This window comes from Pieris brassicae, chromosome 5, assembly GCF_905147105.1.
Source record: "Pieris brassicae chromosome 5, ilPieBrab1.1, whole genome shotgun sequence".
NCBI lineage: Eukaryota > Metazoa > Arthropoda > Insecta > Lepidoptera > Pieridae > Pieris > Pieris brassicae.
In genome coordinates this window covers 15,312,837-15,332,902 of record NC_059669.1, presented here as the reverse complement: position 1 = coordinate 15,332,902, position 20,066 = coordinate 15,312,837, and the positions used below count along the sequence as shown (strand labels likewise).

Here is a 20,066-nt window from a genome sequence, read left to right as displayed (position 1 = left end):
ACAGTAAAAATAAAGAGTTTTATTGAATTGATTTGAATAGTTCAGTCTTATTAATCTAATGTGAAAATTTTTTTAATTAGTTGAAGTCTTAGGCATCCCATCCCAATCTGCTGACTTATAGTGCCACACGCGGCGACAGCCCACGTAGAGTGTGGAAGGGGGTGCCTTTGTTGGATTGCTCCGTTTGCCCCATGATCAATAACTTATTGACCCATGTTGGTCGTTGAGCGTAGAATTTATGTTCAAATTGTAATTGAATTTCAATTAGTGATTAAAAATAAGGGAAACATTAAACAAAATCTTTAGCAGTGCTACATTCACATAGATGCCAAAGTAACTTACTATTAAATTTACATATTTATTTATTATTTTTATAATGGAAGAAACATAATATAAAATGTCTGATTTTCTTTTCCCCTTCATAACCCTTTATTAAGCTGTCAAACATCTTTTATAAGCTTTAAATGTACATACTATTACTATGGCTGTCTTGGAGGGCCATGTTGGTTTGAATTGGGAGCTGTTGGTGGTGCTGGCACATCTGGAGGTTGCAATGTACGTGTTCTTCGTCTTGTGTAGTGTTGCCATAGTAGTATAGCTTGATCATCCATAAATTTACACACCTAAAGGAAAAGAGCTATTAACTGATATTTTAATTTTAAAAATTAAGTGACTTCTGTAAAATAATATCAGACAGAAAATCTCTATACAAAATAGATAGAAAATAATTAAACAAATGTTCAGAAGCTTAAAGTTGGCAATAGTTGCACATTGCATGAAAACATTAGAAAAACATGTTTGTATTATCCCAGTAGCTTTATTTCATTCGTGATTACAGAGATGATGAGAACATCTTTAAACAATAAAACCATAATGAATTAAGATCTATAAAAAATACCTGAGCTGAAACACATTCTCTCCTGAATGCTTCATGTTGTAAAAGTTCTAAAAAGTGCAAGCACATTGGATATTTAAGATATCTAGCATAATCTGGTTCTCGCCAGTATTGTAAGTATTTTATGTAATTTACAAAGTTCTGCTCCTTAAGATACCCTCTTTGAGCTAAAACTAAACAATTTATAGAGTTAGTATATTAGATTGAATGGTGAGAAATAAAAATAAAATAATATGTAATTTAAAAAGAGATAAATATAGTACTGAGCCAAGATATAACTTACAATGAATATAGTTTGGATTGGCAAGACATTGCACAAATTCTAGTTCCACCTGAAATCTTATTCTATTTTGCTCCTCTGTCTCGGTGTTAACTGAAAGGTAATAATTATAAATATAACAAAGGAATTTATCAAAATTAAAGTTTAGAAAAGCTATGTACCTTTTGCTGCTAGCATTTTTAATTGAAACTTGTAATATAATTATTTCATTGACAATTCAGTTACTACGGTTACAACATTACATTATTCTATTTCGCAATATCCAATATCATTAAAAATCAATATACTACATAAATTTTGGATAAAAAAAATGAATTAAGTAGAATAACGTAATTAATGTATTAATCTTTTAATACATATCAAGGAGATATTTAAAGTTTTAGTATGATGATTGATTTTTTTTTTAATTTTATGGCCTGGTAACGAGACCTTTAAGCCAAGTCTTATTTACGGTCACTAATATGATGATTGATATTTGTTAATAATAAATAACAAACACAACAGAATACGGATGACAATGCACAGCACAGGATTATTAATTTAATGATTCGACTTTAGCTAATATTTATAACATCAAGTGTGTCTAAGAAAGACATAATAATTTTGTTATTTTGTCTTCTTGTCAAGCTATAGGATTTCGACCACACTGTCTTTTTAGTCGATTCATTGATACTTTTGACGCATGTGTGTCATAAAATGTATATTTATTTTTTGATTTTTTTTAATATTTTTGATAGTTTAGTTTAAGAAGAAACAAACATAACACGGTTTTAGTAGTTATTTCGTGAGGTAGCTAGTTTGGTCGAAGGACTATAGCCGACTCTCTAGATGGGTATTAAAAAATAAATCAATTGTAATATGTCAAATATCAGTTTGTCAATTTTGATTTGTAGATTGTAATTTGTAGTCGTACAATCGTACATACTACATACCTATTACCTAAGTTCATACGTTTCCAATTGCTAAAATTTTAATTGTATTTTTTTGGAAAACTATATTTTATCAGTTTGCATTGTATAATAATATTCTAAGTCCGCCGTTAAATATTGGTCTGGAATATTGTGGTAACAAAGATATATTAAGTATCAAAGTCACATAAACAAAGATACAGTAGTATTTTCTAGATAGAATTTTCAGTGTTTTTACCATGTCAGGACATAAATATATAAGTAATACTAGTAATCTCTTTGAAGATGAAGATGTGGATGATGACACCTTTGTTAATAGTTTCGCATCAAGAAGGCCGCCCCCTAAACCTCAGACTCAAACGTCATCATACATTGCAGACTTGGAGAGACAAAGACAAACAATGTTACTGAAACAAAAGGAAATCGAACAGCGTACTCTTGATTCTTCTTCGAGGAGCATTGGTTTACTTCGCGAATCGGAACAAGTTGGAATTGCCACTGCCGAAGAACTCGCCCGTCAACGTGAACAACTACAAAACACAAGTAGAAGGCTGGATGAAATCAACACAAACTTGACTTACAGCCAGAAACACCTCAATGGTATTAAATCTGTGTTTTATGGATTTAAAAATTACCTCTCAGGTAAATCTGATCAGACACCACCTAAAAGTTTAGCATCAACAAGTTCTAGTATTAACCCAAGTCCGAGTAGTAAGTTAGGAGAAACACTTGATGGTCTTGGTGGTTATTCACCAGATGAGCGATTTAGTAGTCACCCAACTACACGTCTGAGAGGATTAAACCAGGAACAAACTACATTAGAACCTATGTCTGATACTCAACGTGTAAATAAAATGTTAGATGACAATTTGGATGAAATGGTTCATCATATTTCTAGATTAAAAGGCTTGGGAATGGCTCTTGGTGAAGAAATTGAAACTCAAAACCATTTAATAGATGAGATTACAGATAAAGCTGATACAGCCGACATAAAAATTGGTCATCAAAATAAACAAATGAACAAGTTATTGGGAAAGTAATATAACCTCATTCCAATATCATAATAATGTATAAATGAGCAAGTCAAAAGAAATAAGACTGCTCTTAATATCATATAAATCCTTAATTTTCTTATGTTTATTGAAATTAGTTAAATTTTATTAGATATAGACTTATAATATCAATATATAAATAGCAAAACATAGTCTTAAACATTGAATTCATACTTTTTCTTTATAGTGATAACTGTAATAGATGTATCTAGTATATAGTACTGTAGTAATGTATTCAGTTTAATTTTGTTTAAACAATAGTAAATATTTTATAAAGTAATTTATTAACATTGGAATCTAATTTTTATGTATCACATTTCTGTTTAATGCTGCTTTCACAATTTTGTAAGATATTCAGAATATAATAAAATACACACTTAATGTTTTCATTCTGTTTCATCACTTATAGAATCATTAAAAAGTTAAGTGATTTCACTGTACCATAGGTTCTTCAGGTTCAGTCTATACATGTATAGACTGATAGTTTGTTCATATGTAATACTAAAAAAAATCACTTCATGTCTTTATTGATTCGTACAGCTTAAGAATAGAAATAACAATACTTGGACTGAAGCCTAAACTACTGGGAGTTGCATCATACTCCATAGCCTTACTGACTTTCTTGATGAATTCTCATGTGTTTTTGTAAAACCCTTCGGCTTGAAATCTTTTTTTGACATATTTTACAGGTCACTTCTTTAGTTCCTGCATGTGATTCTTTATGCACTCTTAAGCCAGATGTAGTTGCAAATCCTTTAGAACAAATATCACATTTGTGTGGTCTTTCACTAGAATGAGCATAGGCAAAGTGTACTAATAGTGAATGTTTACTAGAAAAACTTCTGTTACACTCATTGTAAGTGCACTGAAAAGGTTTAGGTTTCAGCTCACCAGTATGAATTAGACTATGGCTTCTCAAATAGGAAGCCCTGGTATAGGTTTTAGGACATAGTGGGCATGAAAATTGTTTTAGGCCAGTATGAATTTTTGTGTGTTTCATAAGTGAGGATTTAACTGTGAATTGTTTTCCACATGTTACACATATATATGAATAGCGGTTGTTTGAATGTGCTAATCTGAAATGCTCTTTCAATGATTGTCTAGTTTTGTAAGTTTTGTTACAAAATCCACATTTAAATTGAGAATCTTTATGGGAAATAAGATGTTGATTCAATCCATTATTTGTGAAGAACTTTTTACCACATTTAGGGCACAAATATTTCTGGAAACCACTATGCTTGGCCATATGATACCTTAGACTAAATATCCTTGTGAAGGATTTGTTGCAAAAAGAGCATGCATATTTTTTATCACCAACTGTCCTTGGTGGGTGCTCCGTGGCTGTTATCTCAGTTACCGGGGGTAATGGTGTCAGTTCTTTATTTACAGGCAAGCTGGACTCAAAATCCAAAACCGACTGACTGGTAAAAAATGGTAGCTCATATTCATGGTCTTGATAAACAACATTTATGTCAATATTATCTAAATCAGAACTCAGTGGAAGTTGAGGTTGAATAGTTAGAATTTGAGTGAGAGTAGCATTAGCTTTCAAACAGTTGAGCTTAAAACCATAAGCCATTATAGCTGTCGCTACACATGTAGAGCATATTCCTTGAGGCCAATTTTCTTCATCATTATGCTGGAAACATAAGTAATGATTAAATCAACGAAGGATAGGTTGTGAATACTTAATTAAATAGTTAAAGAGTACTCAACATACCTCCAAGCAATTCAGAAAAACCAATATATCAATTAATTTGATTTTTATGTTCTCATGTTCAATGAGATCCTGTATTTTCATAAACATGGTGGCGTCATTTGAATCGAACTCTACTAAACATGTCCGACACATATTTGTCGTAAGAGGAACAATTAAACTTGTAAATTCCATTTTTAAGATTTCAATTTATCTATAAATAAATTCTATGGCTATTTCATGCATATTTTATAATTTTATAATAATTTTTATGTTGGCACTTGGTACGTAACTAGCAGTGAGCAGTAGCAGTAGTGAGTACAATATATGTTATACAGTATACTCCTGCATACATATTCACTGTTACTGAGTAGCACAGAATACTAAATAGCAGCAATATTCAGTTATTTTAGTGGAGATAGCATAAATGGATATGTGATGGAATAGATATCTAAATAACTAGGTATCCATTCTTATTTGTCACATGGGGCTTAAGATAAAATCACTTATTCGCACAGTGACAGGGACAGTCGTAACCCAGTAAAAAATAAAATGGTCTTATGGCAACGAGTGAGCTAATGTCTTGCAAATTTGTTTAGCGTTAGTGGTTCACGCCTGGCGAAAAGTGACTTTGGCTGAAACATTATTATTTTACTAGCTGTATGTTCAATATAAATCAATTCCTAACTATTAGTAGATACAGGTTATTCAGATAGGCATTGGATTTACAATACTCGTTTATTTCACTAGAATATTGCTACAGCTCTTCAATAGATTTTCCTACTAGACAAGACAAACAAGATAGGTCACTGCGATTGTCAAAAAATAAAATGATCAAATATGTAACATAAAAAGTTATACTTCTTTGGCTGGTAGGGAAAAAATTTCAGAGTATTTTTTTTATATTGTTAGTGCCTTTTTTATAAACGTAGAATAAGGCGAAAGATATAATTTTCGAAAATATTTTTATCTTTTTACGCCAAAGAATTAATCTTCTAACTTGTGTACATAGGTACAAACTCGTTTTTTATTAATTCCGTACTTAAAAGTGATTCATATTAACTAGTAGCAAATTATCAGTAATTTTATATCAGTATAAACAAAAGTTAATTGATACAAATATTAACATAAAATCAACATCAAACTTAAGTTTATATCTAAGATGTTGGTGCACCAATATAGAATCAAGTTAATTAAGGGTCATAATTTCATATCAGACTAGGTTTCTATATTATAATCTTTATTAATGCCTTTTTAATTTTATTGAGGACTTGCTGTTTTACAATTCTTACTTATAAAAGAAGAAATAGGTTTTGAACAATCAACTTTTATAAATGACTGAAGTTGGATTTATGAGTTACTAATAAAAACTAGATAGGCTAGATATGAATCAAAATCTACATTCAAATTGACATTGAAAATGTTCAAGCACAAACACCAAACCTAATTAAATCTTTATTAAAAAAAATTTCATTGTTGACACTAGTCTGTGTTTTATTCACATTAAAAAAACTTGGATTTTATGAACTGCTAATCAATCTTCTTTTCAGTCGTTATTTACTAATCCACAGTACTATTTCTATTGTTTCTTCTACTAACTAAATATGTTGCTTCTTCATTTTTCAGATTCGTTGTTGTGAATCCTAAAAATTTGAAGTATGAGTTCTACTAATTATTGTATATCGCGATTATGCAGGTTCAAAATGTTTTATTTATTTGTAACTTTCAATTTTTGAGATAAAACATAGTTAATTTTAACATGCAATTTATGATGCCACTTTGCATCTTTCCACTTAAATCGAAAATTGTAGCTTCCTATTGCAATAATATTGTTTTGTAAAGTTTGTACTTTTATTAGGTTTATAAATGTGACATTTCGAATACATTTAATCCAGATGATATAAGGAATAAGGTGCTATTTACGCTGTCGATTTTGCTGTAGTGTAGTAACATGTCCCTTGGCTTCGACAATACAATTTCGCAAAAGCGGTAATGTATGTAGAATACTTTTCGGTATCAATATGGCTAGACCCCTTGCCAGTTGCCACTACTAATAATTGACTAATATGATATCCGATCTGTCATCTGTACTCTGTTGCGAGTTGCATTGCCTATTGCCTTTTGACGTGTAGATTGTAGTGTTTCGTGGGCGCATTTTCCAGTTTATAAAATTTTATAATTAAGTCATTAATTTTATAACTGAAGTTTTGCACAATCTACACTCACATAAAAACATTATTCATAAAATTTTATTTCATTTGTAGGTATAATATTCTATTCATTCACAAGTAATATGCATAACCTCTTATCTATATTCCAATGTATCTACTTCTTGATATTAGGAAATATTATAAGAGATATCAATATTTTTAATAAAAATTATTCATATAAATGAATTTATAAAAAATATTTTCCAGGTGAATTCTTAGCCGGTAGTAATCATGAGTCGTTTCTTTGCAACTGGCACTGACTCGGAGTCTGAAACTTCTTCAGAGGAGGAGCATGTTGTACGAGCACCGGCGCCCGTATACACGGTGAGGATTATGACTTACTATTGTTTTTTTTTATATTTCAACGTCTTATAAAATCATAAAGTATTACACAACATGCCACAGTATTGCAAGAATTATCATGTATCATATGTCTTAGCAAAATATCTTCAGCATGTAATCCCAATCTAAGAATATAAGGTGCATCAAAAAGATCTCTAGATCTGATGTTAGGATGATTATACTTTTCAGTTCAGCGATGATGAAGAGGAAACAAAGCGTGTTGTGCGGTCTATGAAAGAAAAGAGATATGAAGAATTGGAAGGATTTATCCATTCAATAAGAAATCATCGTAAAATCAAAGATTTCTCCTCTGCATTAGCCTCATTTGAGGAGTTACAAAGGGCATACACCCGGGCTTCTTCTGTCATTCAAAAGGAAGAAAATGGAATTGCACCACGATTCTTCATTCGAGCTCTGGTAGAGTTAGAAGACTGGGTTACATCAGCCTGGAATGATCGTGAAAGCAGAAAGGCCATGTCTAAAGGAAACAGCAAAGCTTTGACTTCCTTGAGACAGAAACTAAGAAAATATACTAAAGAGTTTGATTCTGAAATTGTAAAGTTTCGTGACAATCCTGATCTTCCAGATGATGATGAAGAGCGTAAGGGTGAGTTATAATTTTTCATAAAATAATGGCAATAGTAATAAAAGCTAAAGTGAATCTTTTAAACCAATAATTAACAAAAATGTAAGAGAGACTCATCAGTTGTTCAAACCTAGCTAAATAAATAGCAGTAGAGTAGCCTAGATTATTAACACTTCTATAGTGAAATATAAAATTAGTGTGATTATAACTTATTGTTAATTTTTAGAAGAACCATCGTCAGACGAGTCAGATGAAGAAGAAAAAGTTAAAGAAAAGCCTAAAGTTCGTCGCTCACCTGAACCACAACGCCGGCCAGCTCCTCAAGAGGATGAATCTTCTGATTCCATGGATTGGGGATCCAGTTCATCTGAGTCTAGTTCTAGTTCTGATGACGAAACCCGAGGGGCTGCTACTCTTCGTGAACGCTTTCTTAAGCGTGCAACAGAGAGGGATGATGATGAAGAGGGAGACAGGCGCAGGGCCAGAAGGGAGAGACGTGACAGGGTGGGCAAAGTGAGCAAGAAAGACCAGGTTGATGATGGTGGTGAATGGGAGACAGTAAGAAAAGGTGCTGCTACTTCTGACAAACCAAAAATGTTTGCTAAGGTTTGTATATCTACTATTCAAATTCATACAGGCTGTTTCATTTTGTATTGTCCTGAAAAACTTCATATGTATTAACAATTAACTTTAGAATGAGATTTAATGAGAAGTAAAATTATTCCTATCTTGAGTAGATAAAAATAAAATACGTTGTGGTCGCTCAGTTGGTGACCTCCTTGTATACCTTAGACATAGGTGGGCAGAGGCAATTGAGTCCAAGGGTGAGGCGCTGGCGGTAAGTTTGGACAAAGCGAAAGCCTTCGATCAGGTGTGGCACAGAGAGTGCTCTGGCAGTAGCTCTCGAAGCTTCCAGCCTATGGGCTCCCCGAGAAATTATGCAACTGGATTTCCAGCTTTCTCGCTGATCAGACCATTAAGGTCGTCATTGACGGAACATGCTCCGACCTTAAACCCGTCAATCCTGGTGTCCCACAAGGCTGTGCATATCAATGATATGTTGTAACTTAGCAACATTCATTGCAATGCGGATGACAGCGCTGGTGATACTTTTTACACTGGCCGGACAGGTATTTCTCGGGTTGAAGAAGACACAAGTCTGCGCGTTTTCCGCTAAAAAACCTCCCTTTGACGCTACTCCCCTCTTTGAAGGAATACTGGCCGTTGAAATATCGAATGATGTTCAGTTTCGCGGTCATTTGGAAGGGAAGGCTAAATTAGCCTCCAAAAAGCTTGGTGTGCTCAGCAAGGCGAGACGGTACTTCACTCCGGGCCACCGCTTGCAACTCTATAAAGCGCAAATTCGGCCCCACATGGAATACTGTTCTCACCTCTGGGCGGGAGCTACCCAGTACCACCTCCTTCCACTTGACCGTGTTCAACGAAGAGCGATTCGAATCGTCGACGGCGGCTTGATCTCTTGGCGTTGCGTAGAGATGTTGGGTCTCGCTGCATCTTCTACCGCATTTACCATGGGGAGTGTTCAGATGAGTTGTTCGATCTAATACCTGCTGCTGAGTTTCATTATCGGACGTCAAGGCAAAATACAAAAATACCATCCGTATCACCTCGACGTCCGTCGTTCCACAACTGAGCGTTTTCTAAGGCAGTTTTTGCCACGCACCACCACTATATGGAACCAGCTGAAGTATTTCCAAACCAATTCGACTTAGGGTCCTTCAAGAAAAGAGCGTATCAATTCTTGAAAGGCCAGGAACGCACTTGCGAGCCTTCTGGCAATGTGAGTGTCCATGGGAGGCGGTATCACTTAACACCAGATGAGCCTCCTATTACATAAAAAAAACATATATTTTTATATGTAACACAATTTGTCTATGATCAACATATACCTCAGATTCAACAGTCATGTTCTTTATATTTTCAACTTCTCATCATATTCTTTTAACTGTATAAGCCATTAGTAGCTGGCATGCAAATCTGAGACTGTTAGGCAATTCATCCAATTGTTAACTGTTTTATTAACAAACAAACACAAATGTTATTATCTTTAAATTGTTAAGTTGGGGTAAAACAATGGTAACCTCTCTTGACTATATGTACAATAACAGTCATAAATACCATTAAAATGTTTCAAACATACTGTTAGAACTGATGCTACAGGCAAAACACTGGGTGAGTCTATAGTTGTCAAAAATGTGGACTTTAAACTTATACTAAACTATGAAATTGTGGTTCTATACTTTATTTCAGATAAAAATTGATAGTCCTAAATTTATTCAGTTTATGAGCAAACAACTAACGCTATCTCATCTCCCTTGTGCTATATAACTTTGCTTATATTATACAGTTTCATAGTTACAAATTAAAAAAAACGTAAATAATATGAGAAAGGTACATAAAATTGCATATATGTAAAGGCTGAGTGGAGGTCAGCTATTATATTTGATTGTAGAGTGAAACAGCAACAACAGCTAGTAAGTAATAAAAAAAACTAAAATGTGTGGGTTTGTAACAATTCTATGTTGAAGCCAAGTAATATTTATTTGATTGTTAGACTATCACAAATATATTGACTATCAAGATATATAACTAATGCCAGTTGTATACTCTAATAACATTTATAGGAAGAAACTTAAGAATTTTTCTTTCACAGGACAGTGACATTGATGCTGCTCTAGTTGTGAAGAAACTCGGAGAAGTCAGTGCGGCTCGAGGCCGGAAACGCACAGACCGTCGTGCCCAACTCGAACTGTTACATGAACTGCGTACTGTCGCTGCACAACATAATCTTGGTGATGCTCTTCAGTTAAAACTACGCGCAGCCACTGTTGCAGCACTCTTTGATTACAACCCTAAGGTGTCTGATGCCATGAAACCTGAATATTGGTCACGGCTTGTTGAAAACGTGGATCACATGGTAACTATTCTCTTAGCTCACGAAGACATGATGCTTAGTGAGTCAATCACAGAAGAAACTGAACAACTTGTAACTGCTCCATTTCAAGTTAGAGGCAGCTTGCTTATAGCGCTCGAGCGATTAGATGATGAGTTCACTAAACTTTTGAAGGAATGTGATCCTCATTCCAATGAATATGTTGAGAGATTAAAGGATGAAGTGAGAGTCTCGGCTCTGATTGACCGAGTCTGTCAAGTTGTGGAGCGTGATGGCACCCCTCAAGAAATATGCCGTGCTTATCTTCGTAAAATTGATCATCTTTACTATAAATTCGACCCACGTGCCGTGAAGAAAGATCAACCTCCAAGCGAGGAAACTTCTATTAAGAAGATGGAGAAATTTTGCAAATACATCTATGCCAACGACGAATCTGATCGTCTACGTACTCGTGCCATCTTGTCGCACATCTATCATCACGCTCTGCATGATAACTGGTTCCAAGCGCGTGATCTCTTGCTGATGTCTCATTTACAAGAGAATGTTCAGCATTCTGATCCCAGCACTCAGATTTTGTACAACCGCACTATGGCCAACCTAGGTCTGTGTGCATTCCGTCGAGGAAATGTAAAAGAAGCACATGGTTGTCTAGCTGAGCTAATGATGACTGGAAAGCCTAAAGAACTACTCGCTCAGGGTCTTTTGCCGCAGCGTCAGCATGAGCGATCTAAAGAGCAAGAAAAGATTGAGAAGCAGCGCCAGATGCCTTTCCATATGCATATAAACTTGGAGTTACTGGAATGTGTGTATCTGGTATCTGCTATGTTAATAGAGATACCGTATATGGCTGCACATGAGTTTGATGCCCGCCGTCGTATGATAAGTAAGACGTTTTACCAGAACTTGCGCGCTAGTGAGCGTCAGGCTCTTGTGGGTCCGCCCGAATCAATGCGAGAACATGCGGTTGCGGCTGCTCGGGCCATGAGACGCGGGGACTGGCGAGCATGCCTTAACTTCATCGTTAACGAAAAAATGAATGCCAAGGTAATCAATTTTTAAAATTGGATAGATACTTCCTGCTACTGAAAAGGAATGAATATGAATAACGTATGAATTTTAAATGTTTTATTTTTAGACAACAATCTTTAATAGTAATATTTTTATTTTAAAAAGAGGAATATGAGAGCATTTTTTTAGCATGGGAATTTAGATAAGTTGACAATATCAAGGATGAGTATTTCAAGTTCAACCCATTCTAAAACTTACAATTTCTTCGCAGGTATGGGATTTGATGGTTGGCGCCGATAACGTACGGGCTATGCTTGGTCGTTTGATCAGAGAGGAATCACTCCGTACTTACTTATTTACATATGCTCATGTCTATGCTTCACTATCCCTTCGTTCTATGGCCGACATGTTCGAGATGCCGCGTCAACGCGTGCATTCGCTTGTTTCGAAGATGATTATTAATGAAGAATTGCTAGCCTCACTTGATGACCCCAGTGAATGTGCGATCCTTCATCGCTCGGAGCCCACTAGAATGCAGGCGCTGGCGCTACAGTTGGCTGATAAGGTGGGAATTATTTTTAATATAGCATGTAGGAAAAATAACCGCTTTACTTGTTCCGTGAAAACTGTGCAATATTGAAAGAAAACACATACATAATATTTAAAAAAATAATCATATCGACATAGTATAATTAACTCAACATTATTATTCTTTAAGTTTATCATAATGCAATCTACATACAAATGATAATCCTATTATAAATGATATGAATTACCACTGCAATGTATAACATAATTCTAGGTGGGCAACTTGGTGGACTCAAACGAGCGTATTTTCGAGAAGCAGGGGTCGTTCTTCCAGCGGGGTGGAGCCCCAAGGGGCGAAGGCCGACAACGCGACCGCCCCCGGGAAGGGTGGGGGCGCCGGCAACGCAACCGCCGTCGGGACGACGACCGCACCCACGAAGATTAAAGCATAAACGAACGTACTCTATCGATAAACTAAGTACACTGAATACTTTTCTACCATTTGTATCTGAAGAAAAGTGCTCACAGAACTTAGTCTTAGACAATGTGCAGCAAGCTTGTGAAGATTCAGAAGAAAATGTCACAAATTCAGTAGATATAGAAAAATTTCCGACATTAATATGCATACATAATACTAGTCCGTCACGTATTTCTTTTATGAAACAATTCATACTTTCCGATAATGCTGCTATTGTCAATTCTCAAATCTTCTTTTATACACCCGGAAGGCGGCGCCCTTTCATATTACTACAGTAAATATCGTTATTTGTAGTTATATGAAAGGGCGCCGCAAATACTACAAATTCCGAACTTAAAGGTCATATTTTTATTTCGTGGGTACATATTTACTCCATCAATATTCTCCTATCTATCATACAATTAGCTTTTCATCTGGTGAATGATATCAAATAAAAAACCCGTTTGTATTCGTTTTTAAATAAATTTGTTGCAATTCGTTTCTGTTTCATTTCATAGTTGAATAAAATTCTGAAAAAACGCAATCCCATTTTATTTATATTAACTAATACAGTGAATGGCATTAAACGTTTACTAGTTGTATTTTGCTGTTTTAAATGTAGACGGCGGCTCGGACGAATACTTTGTACAATATTTTCTCCTACACTACTAGAAAATTCAAACTGATATAAACTGATCCTCGTAATAACTATGTTTATACCAACTGCTAAAAGAATCTAAGTTTAATTATAGACTCCACATATTCCTTGACCCTCAAGCAACTCGGTCGTACGAAAGTAGACTGGAGTCTGCAGGGTATCTACAACGAATAGCAATTAGAATAATAGCCAGCAGTAGTAGGCAATGACTTTCTGTCTTCTAGAACTTAAAGACAAATATTTATTTATATTTACTGTCATTAAGATAGTTAAGGACCGCTCTTGGTTTTACTACGTGTGTACACGAATTATAGATAGCTGTTTTTGATTGTAAATATATTACGAACTCATCCGTGATTTTAAATTGTGATATTATTAATAAAAACATATTATTTAAAACAAAAACATTAGTAATTTATAAATTATTGTAATACCTCTATCATAGTTTTTGTGCATGTAACGAAACGAATGAAATGGCCGCCGTCGATCCGAAGACATGTCATTGACATTTTCATTTAATTAAATCGCTGAACTGAATCGGATTTCGGCATTATAATAGTAATTACGTATAATATGTTGTTTAAGACGACTATATAAATATATTTAAAAAAATATTCATACTTTATTTGCGAAATTTTATTTTGTAAATTAGATTACGATGGCAGCGACGAGAAGACTTCAAAAGGTAAGCCTTATTTTATAGTTTTTCTTTGTGAAATACGAGGTTTATAAAGTGTTCAATTTAGGTAAATGGTAAAGCAATCAAAGATTAACAGCTGTCTTTTATTAGTTGTCGGTTTACAAAATGATCGTCCATATTTCAGGAGCTGAATGACATCAGGCAGTCGGGGCTGAAGTCATTTAGGGATATCCAGGTTGATGAATCGAATATATTAACTTGGCAGGGATTAATTGTGCCCGTGAGTATTATTTACGTGATTTTTCCCCGTCGATGACTCATCAAATGAATATTACAAATGTTTCAGCTTTAAGGTTTTATTTCTAATATTATTGTTTCTTATGTTAATGGCCAAAATAATCGTATTTTGGCCAATTTTGTATTTTATTTATTTTTATTTTTGTATTAATTCTAGATCTAATCATCAACATTTATGTGGGTATTAAATTTTACAGGACAACCCTCCTTATAATAAAGGTGCATTCCGGATTGAGATCAATTTCCCAGCAGAATATCCATTCAAACCTCCTAAAATAAGTTTTAAAACAAAGATTTATCACCCTAATATTGATGAAAAGGGCCAAGTATGCCTACCAATCATTAGTGCTGAAAATTGGAAACCAGCAACTAAGACTGACCAAGGTAACTATTATGTTATTGGAGAATAAGTTTTAGTATGGTAGATAGTAATATGTTAATTATTTATAGAACACTACAATATTTTCAAGTGAATCTTTCTGACAAAAATATATGACTAATAATAGGTAATATGAAACAATTCTGCTCCTAGTTGGGCACTCGCTTCTCAAGGATACTATCTGGGAACTGAAATAAATATGATTTACTGTGGGGGTACAAAAGGAAGTCAGTTATCTTAAATAATCAATTAATCAGTGGACCACAAATGTTTATTATCAGTGACACATTGGAGTTAGCTGGCTTCACTATATAATCTATTACCACATTTTTAGTTTTTCCACAACTATGAAATCTTCCTTTCAGTTATACAAGCCCTAGTTGCACTTGTGAATGACCCTGAACCAGAACATCCATTACGTGCTGAGCTGGCTGAGGAATACTTAAAGGACCGGAAAAAATTCTCAAAGAATGCAGAAGAATTCACCAAAAAACATAGTGAAAAGAGACCATCAGACTAAACAATTCAAATTTGCAGCAATAATCATTTTACATGATTAGCTTGTATGTATTTACATTTTGCTAGCTACAGTAGATTTACTTTTTATTTTATTATAATACAAGTTAAGTATTTATCTATTCATAGTTGACATTTCAATAAAAATACTTTATTATAATATCATACAAAATCTAATCATGTAAGATAAGACACAACTGCTGTAATTGTAACTTGTGTGCTGATGCAAAAATATAATATGTCCACATTGCTTGCAATACTATATGCACTATATATAAAATTCAATTTAGACTATGTATAGAATGGGATGAAACAGTTGATTTAACATTTTATGGGCTATGGATTTTTTATTATTTACTAGATTTTATTATTTCTAAATTTCAAACAATAGCCTAAAATTTAAAGTCAATATTTGTATGTATTCAATTATACTAATGAGTGGCTCTGGCCTAAGTTTACATACAAATGTAAATGCATCTATAAAGTGAATATTGTCTATGTATATAGTCTTTTTCGGTGTTTAGGAACAAAACCTCACAACCACATTACATTGACAAGTGGCTGTTTGATAGAGCTTGAATACTCTGTGCTTAAGGGTATGCATTTGTACTGTAATTATCAACATTTTAATAAAAACAAATTTGGGGAAACCTACATATATATAATATTGCGTTAATAATTTTAACTTATTGCTTAACAAATATAAAGAAATAAATTCCTGTCTTCTTTGAAAATTGTGATTCCATTATTATGGTGTGTATCATTTATAAATTTTTGTTGTAATTTTATTCTCAGATTATTTAATTTCCATGTAAGAATATGCATTAATATATCTTTCTTTGTAATAACTGTTCAGTGAATGAACCTTAAATAAATATTTTTTTTGATATAGGTGTTTTATTACTAAAACGTATTCTGAATTGTATACCACTTTGTACTTATTAAGTTTATAATGGTAAGAAAACAAAAGATAAGCTGTGAACTTTAATCTATGAAATTGTACACATCATTATTGAATGATTCATCATTTATTAAAACATTATTTTCTTTAATCTGTAATTTCTTTCGCCTTTTGTACAATGTTTCCTTAAATTTTTTACATGTACTAATTTGATTTTGTTTTTCTGTATCAGTCTCTTGTTTTATGGTTTCACCTTCAATAACAAATTTCAAATTATCTGTAATAAAAAGCAACAAACATGTAAGCAAATGTAATTACATTTAGTTTCTATACTAAATTTCTTAAAGGAAATAGAGCTGATTCATTATATACCTTCAATTTTTGCTATGCAATTGTCTAGATCAGCTTTACAGTTCTTATCTCTTGCAAGTAGAGGCTGAATACTGAGGATATAATCTGGTCCATAGAGAGGCCAATAATCATGTTCTGGAATGTTTTGATCCAATTCTACATCCACAACTAGAGCTGTGATGGAAGCCCACAACTTAGCTGTATTACTGTAGTTGTATCCACCTTAAATAAATATTATTGAGATATATGTATATTTTTTAATAAGAATTTGGATTACAATAGGTATAGATTTTTACCAGCAACTTTAAAAGCAATAACATTCTTAACATAAATATGTTTTAGGTGTCAGTCTTTATAGTACAAATAAATTACAAAAAAACATACCTCCACCTAAGAGCACAGTTGGCTTTTGTTTATCTAAGACATTTTGAACACAAGTACAGTATCCTTTGATTGTCACCCCACCTCCCCCCATTGGATCGCCAGCCAAAGCATCAGCACCACATTGAACCACTATGGCTTCAGGTTTGAAACTATCATAGACTTTGTGAAATACTCTGAAAAACCAATATTCAATCCTTAATAAGAAAACTGAGAACTTCTATTTTTTTATGTATATCTAATTAAAAGCTATGTTCAAAACAGTGCTTAAATGATTTTTTTAACCAATATAGTTAAATGTATTATTAATATAATACTTCTTTGAATATAATGTAAAATTTATTACATTATTGCTCTAATTGATGCTCCCAGTTTTCAGCATCACTGTCAGAGAGACTGGCATATCAGGTTAACAGAGTTAAAAAGTAGGTAGGTGAAAAAATTTGACAACTTTCATGATTAAAGTTACTTTAAATGAAAATAAACATTTTTGAGTCTGTCTCAACCCTCAACTTACCATAATTTTTTGTTATATTTTGGTCATATACTTTACAAAGTGTTATTAAGCCAGGTCACATATACATGAAATTATTATATTGGTGTTATACTTTGCGCTAAGTAGCTGACCCTATTTAGTAATTGTAAAATTATATGGTGAGAATTCTTTACTTTATAATCCTTCACTAAATTCCATGTTGTTTAATAAGTAAATACATGTATCAGTAACACAACCAATAGTATTGGAAGACAGAAGTGTACATTCTTCTGTCTATTGTATTTCAGTGCCATGCTGTTTCAGTAAAATCCTTCAATTTAAAAGCAGAAGATGGAAATTCAACAGGTGCAAATGCTTTTTCTTATGTTACCTGTGACCAAAGCCTGCTATTGTAACTAATGGGTTACATTTTTTATTGTATACCTGAGACTATAAATACAGTATGTGTTATAATATCGATATTTTTCACACTCCTCTACTGCTTCATTTAAGAATAGGTTAAAACAACTATTCAAGTAGTAAACCTTGTATCTTTCTTCTTATTTTGGCTACTAGTATGTGTTATGTTGTTCTACCGATCTATAAACTTTGTATTGTCTACTTAAATATTTTGTTCTCTGTCATGTCACGTTTTGTTTTGCTTTATATCCTTTTTTTATCAGTGAAACTTTTTGTGGATATATCCAATGCTTTAATTTTTATGTTTATATTTCTTTTCTGACTTTCTATAGATGTATCTGTTTGTTTCCCAAATGAATAAATAAATAATCAAACAATTACTGAAACTTACTTTCCAAATACATATTCCATTGTTTCATCATTATATGATTCATGTAAAGGAATATTGCATGTGTACCCTTTTCCAGTCAAATTTCCCACTTCTTCCACACTTCCTGTACCTGGATAGAACCCAGGTTCATATTTGTGAATAGACAGGGTGAAAACTGAGTTGCTTAAATTATATGCATCTTGCACACCATTACCTTGGAAAATAATTTAAGTTCTTAATTAAGCTTGACTTTGTTTTTACAGAAATAACAGAATATTATTTTTCAGAATTTTTTTTAACAGGACATGGAGACAGATCTTATGACCAAGTGATTATTTTTTATTAAATGGTGATAAACTTTAGCAGTTAGTTCGGTAATTATGTGACAGTTCCACACACACAGACACAAAATTATTATAAAGTAACATTTCATACCATGATGGACATCTAAATCTATGTATAGAACTTTTTTAAACCTCAGCCTTAGTTTTTCTATACATATTACTATATCATTAACATAACAAAAACCTTCCGCACAAAAGCTGAAAAAAGAACCTCTATTGACAAACAAAACTAACAAAGTTAATCTATTCAAATTGAGTATTATTCTAAATTATAATTTACCTTTGAGCATGGTGCCAGCCACCAAACCAATTTATAGCGACATCAGCAATGCCTAATATAATGCTTTTAGCAGCAGCCACTGAACCACCAGCTATTACTGACACCAGTTGATACATATCTGATACTGGTTGGCAATCATATCCTGGAAATCACAACAATTAAATAAAATTGAGTTAGTAATCATTACTTGTTTTACACTTGTAAATTTATTTTACATGCAAATGAATAATTTCACAAAAGGATTGAGAAAGTATCTAAATAATGCATAATTAAAAAAAAGTATTTATAATCAAAACCTTATTTAAATTGTGAACAATTATTTTCTTCTCATTACTAACAAATATTCAGGTTTACATAAATTATTCTTACCTATACCAAATTCTTCATCATTAATTTTAATCACATAGTCGTCATCAACTTTTTGCAGTGTCTTCAAATGCTCTAAATAAATTTCGGAATGAAATAGCTTTAGGTCTTCATATAACGCTGGTGTGGAATGTACAACTTGCAATTTATTTATAAGACTATAACTAACAATCAAACTTTGTACTCTGGAAGCCTAAAAATTAAATCAAATAATGCAATTTTTAAGCTGAAACAAGATCGTGTCTGCTAAACCTTATTTTAGTGAACTAAATATTACTCTTTCAGCGACAGCCGGTAAACGATCACATTCTGCCATTAGGCGCTCATCCCAAATGTAACATGATTTAATTGTTTTCTTAGCCATAGTTTATAACTCTTCGTTAAAAATTGTCAAGTACTAACTAAAGACATAATATGAATAGATAGTCCTAAATTATTTTGTTTTTTGAAGAAATTTTTTTATACAGTGTGTAATATAAAATATGGATACTAGTATTTATTGGTGACATTTATATAATTATTGTTTTAAGTATATTTGAATATTGTCGTAGACGTTTTATTTCAAAATCTAAGTTACTATTATTCCTGTAATACCATAATAAGCAAAACTGAGTGTCACAGCCAAAAGCCCAAAAACAACCACAGAACATCTAATACTACCGAGTAAATAGTGGTATCTTTTATAATGAAATCTAAGAATATCAAAGTCTAAAGCACAGCAATCGCACTAAAAACACAAAGGAAAGAATATGTTGATCCTTTATTTTCTAAAGCCATACAAATACATAAAAAGGAAATAAAACAATATTTAA

The 20,066-nt window shown here is 32.9% G+C and overlaps 6 protein-coding genes across 7 annotated transcripts; 3 read left to right on the top strand and 3 right to left on the bottom strand.

Annotated features, from left to right (window-relative positions):
* Positions 1-4: 4 nt before the first annotated feature.
* On the bottom strand, positions 5-1,525 carry LOC123709732 (mediator of RNA polymerase II transcription subunit 31). Its single transcript, XM_045661255.1, has 4 exons — positions 1,337-1,525; positions 1,179-1,268; positions 899-1,068; positions 5-623 (listed from the first exon to the last, which is right to left on the bottom strand). The coding sequence occupies exons 1-4, from the start codon at positions 1,350-1,352 to the stop codon at positions 480-482; spliced, it is 420 nt and encodes a 139-aa protein (XP_045517211.1). The 5' UTR covers positions 1,353-1,525; the 3' UTR covers positions 5-479.
* Positions 1,526-1,988: 463 nt separating this feature from the next.
* Positions 1,989-3,547, top strand: LOC123710009 (synaptosomal-associated protein 29). The gene is made up of 2 exons (XM_045661661.1): positions 1,989-2,007; positions 2,462-3,547. The coding sequence occupies exons 1-2, from the start codon at positions 2,004-2,006 to the stop codon at positions 3,121-3,123; spliced, it is 666 nt and encodes a 221-aa protein (XP_045517617.1). The 5' UTR covers positions 1,989-2,003; the 3' UTR covers positions 3,124-3,547.
* A 98-nt stretch (positions 3,548-3,645) lies between these two features.
* On the bottom strand, positions 3,646-5,234 carry LOC123710008 (zinc finger protein 501-like). The gene is made up of 2 exons (XM_045661660.1): positions 4,856-5,234; positions 3,646-4,774 (listed from the first exon to the last, which is right to left on the bottom strand). Exons 1-2 carry the CDS (start codon positions 5,024-5,026, stop codon positions 3,746-3,748), a joined length of 1,200 nt encoding a protein of 399 aa, XP_045517616.1. The 5' UTR covers positions 5,027-5,234; the 3' UTR covers positions 3,646-3,745.
* Positions 5,235-6,942: 1,708 nt separating this feature from the next.
* Positions 6,943-13,374, top strand: LOC123709648 (eukaryotic translation initiation factor 3 subunit C). Of its 2 annotated transcripts, none has more exons than XM_045661117.1 (7): positions 6,943-7,091; positions 7,249-7,365; positions 7,573-7,990; positions 8,196-8,575; positions 10,644-11,927; positions 12,163-12,456; positions 12,694-13,374. In XM_045661117.1, the coding sequence occupies exons 2-7, from the start codon at positions 7,273-7,275 to the stop codon at positions 12,862-12,864; spliced, it is 2,640 nt and encodes an 879-aa protein (XP_045517073.1). In that variant the 5' UTR covers positions 6,943-7,091; positions 7,249-7,272; the 3' UTR covers positions 12,865-13,374. The 2 variants fall into 2 exon arrangements, with proteins under 2 accessions (XP_045517073.1, XP_045517074.1); XM_045661118.1 differs by having other exon boundaries at positions 6,943-7,095.
* Positions 13,375-14,012: 638 nt separating this feature from the next.
* On the top strand, positions 14,013-16,253 carry LOC123709909 (ubiquitin-conjugating enzyme E2 L3). Its single transcript, XM_045661512.1, has 4 exons — positions 14,013-14,219; positions 14,359-14,454; positions 14,669-14,855; positions 15,216-16,253. The coding sequence occupies exons 1-4, from the start codon at positions 14,193-14,195 to the stop codon at positions 15,368-15,370; spliced, it is 465 nt and encodes a 154-aa protein (XP_045517468.1). The 5' UTR covers positions 14,013-14,192; the 3' UTR covers positions 15,371-16,253.
* A 90-nt stretch (positions 16,254-16,343) lies between these two features.
* LOC123709908 (histone deacetylase 8-like) lies at positions 16,344-19,844 on the bottom strand. Its single transcript, XM_045661510.1, has 8 exons — positions 19,532-19,844; positions 19,258-19,447; positions 18,889-19,030; positions 18,700-18,806; positions 18,286-18,478; positions 17,003-17,175; positions 16,640-16,840; positions 16,344-16,544 (listed from the first exon to the last, which is right to left on the bottom strand). Exons 1-8 carry the CDS (start codon positions 19,616-19,618, stop codon positions 16,351-16,353), a joined length of 1,287 nt encoding a protein of 428 aa, XP_045517466.1. The 5' UTR covers positions 19,619-19,844; the 3' UTR covers positions 16,344-16,350.
* Between the last annotated feature and the right edge of the window lie 222 nt (positions 19,845-20,066).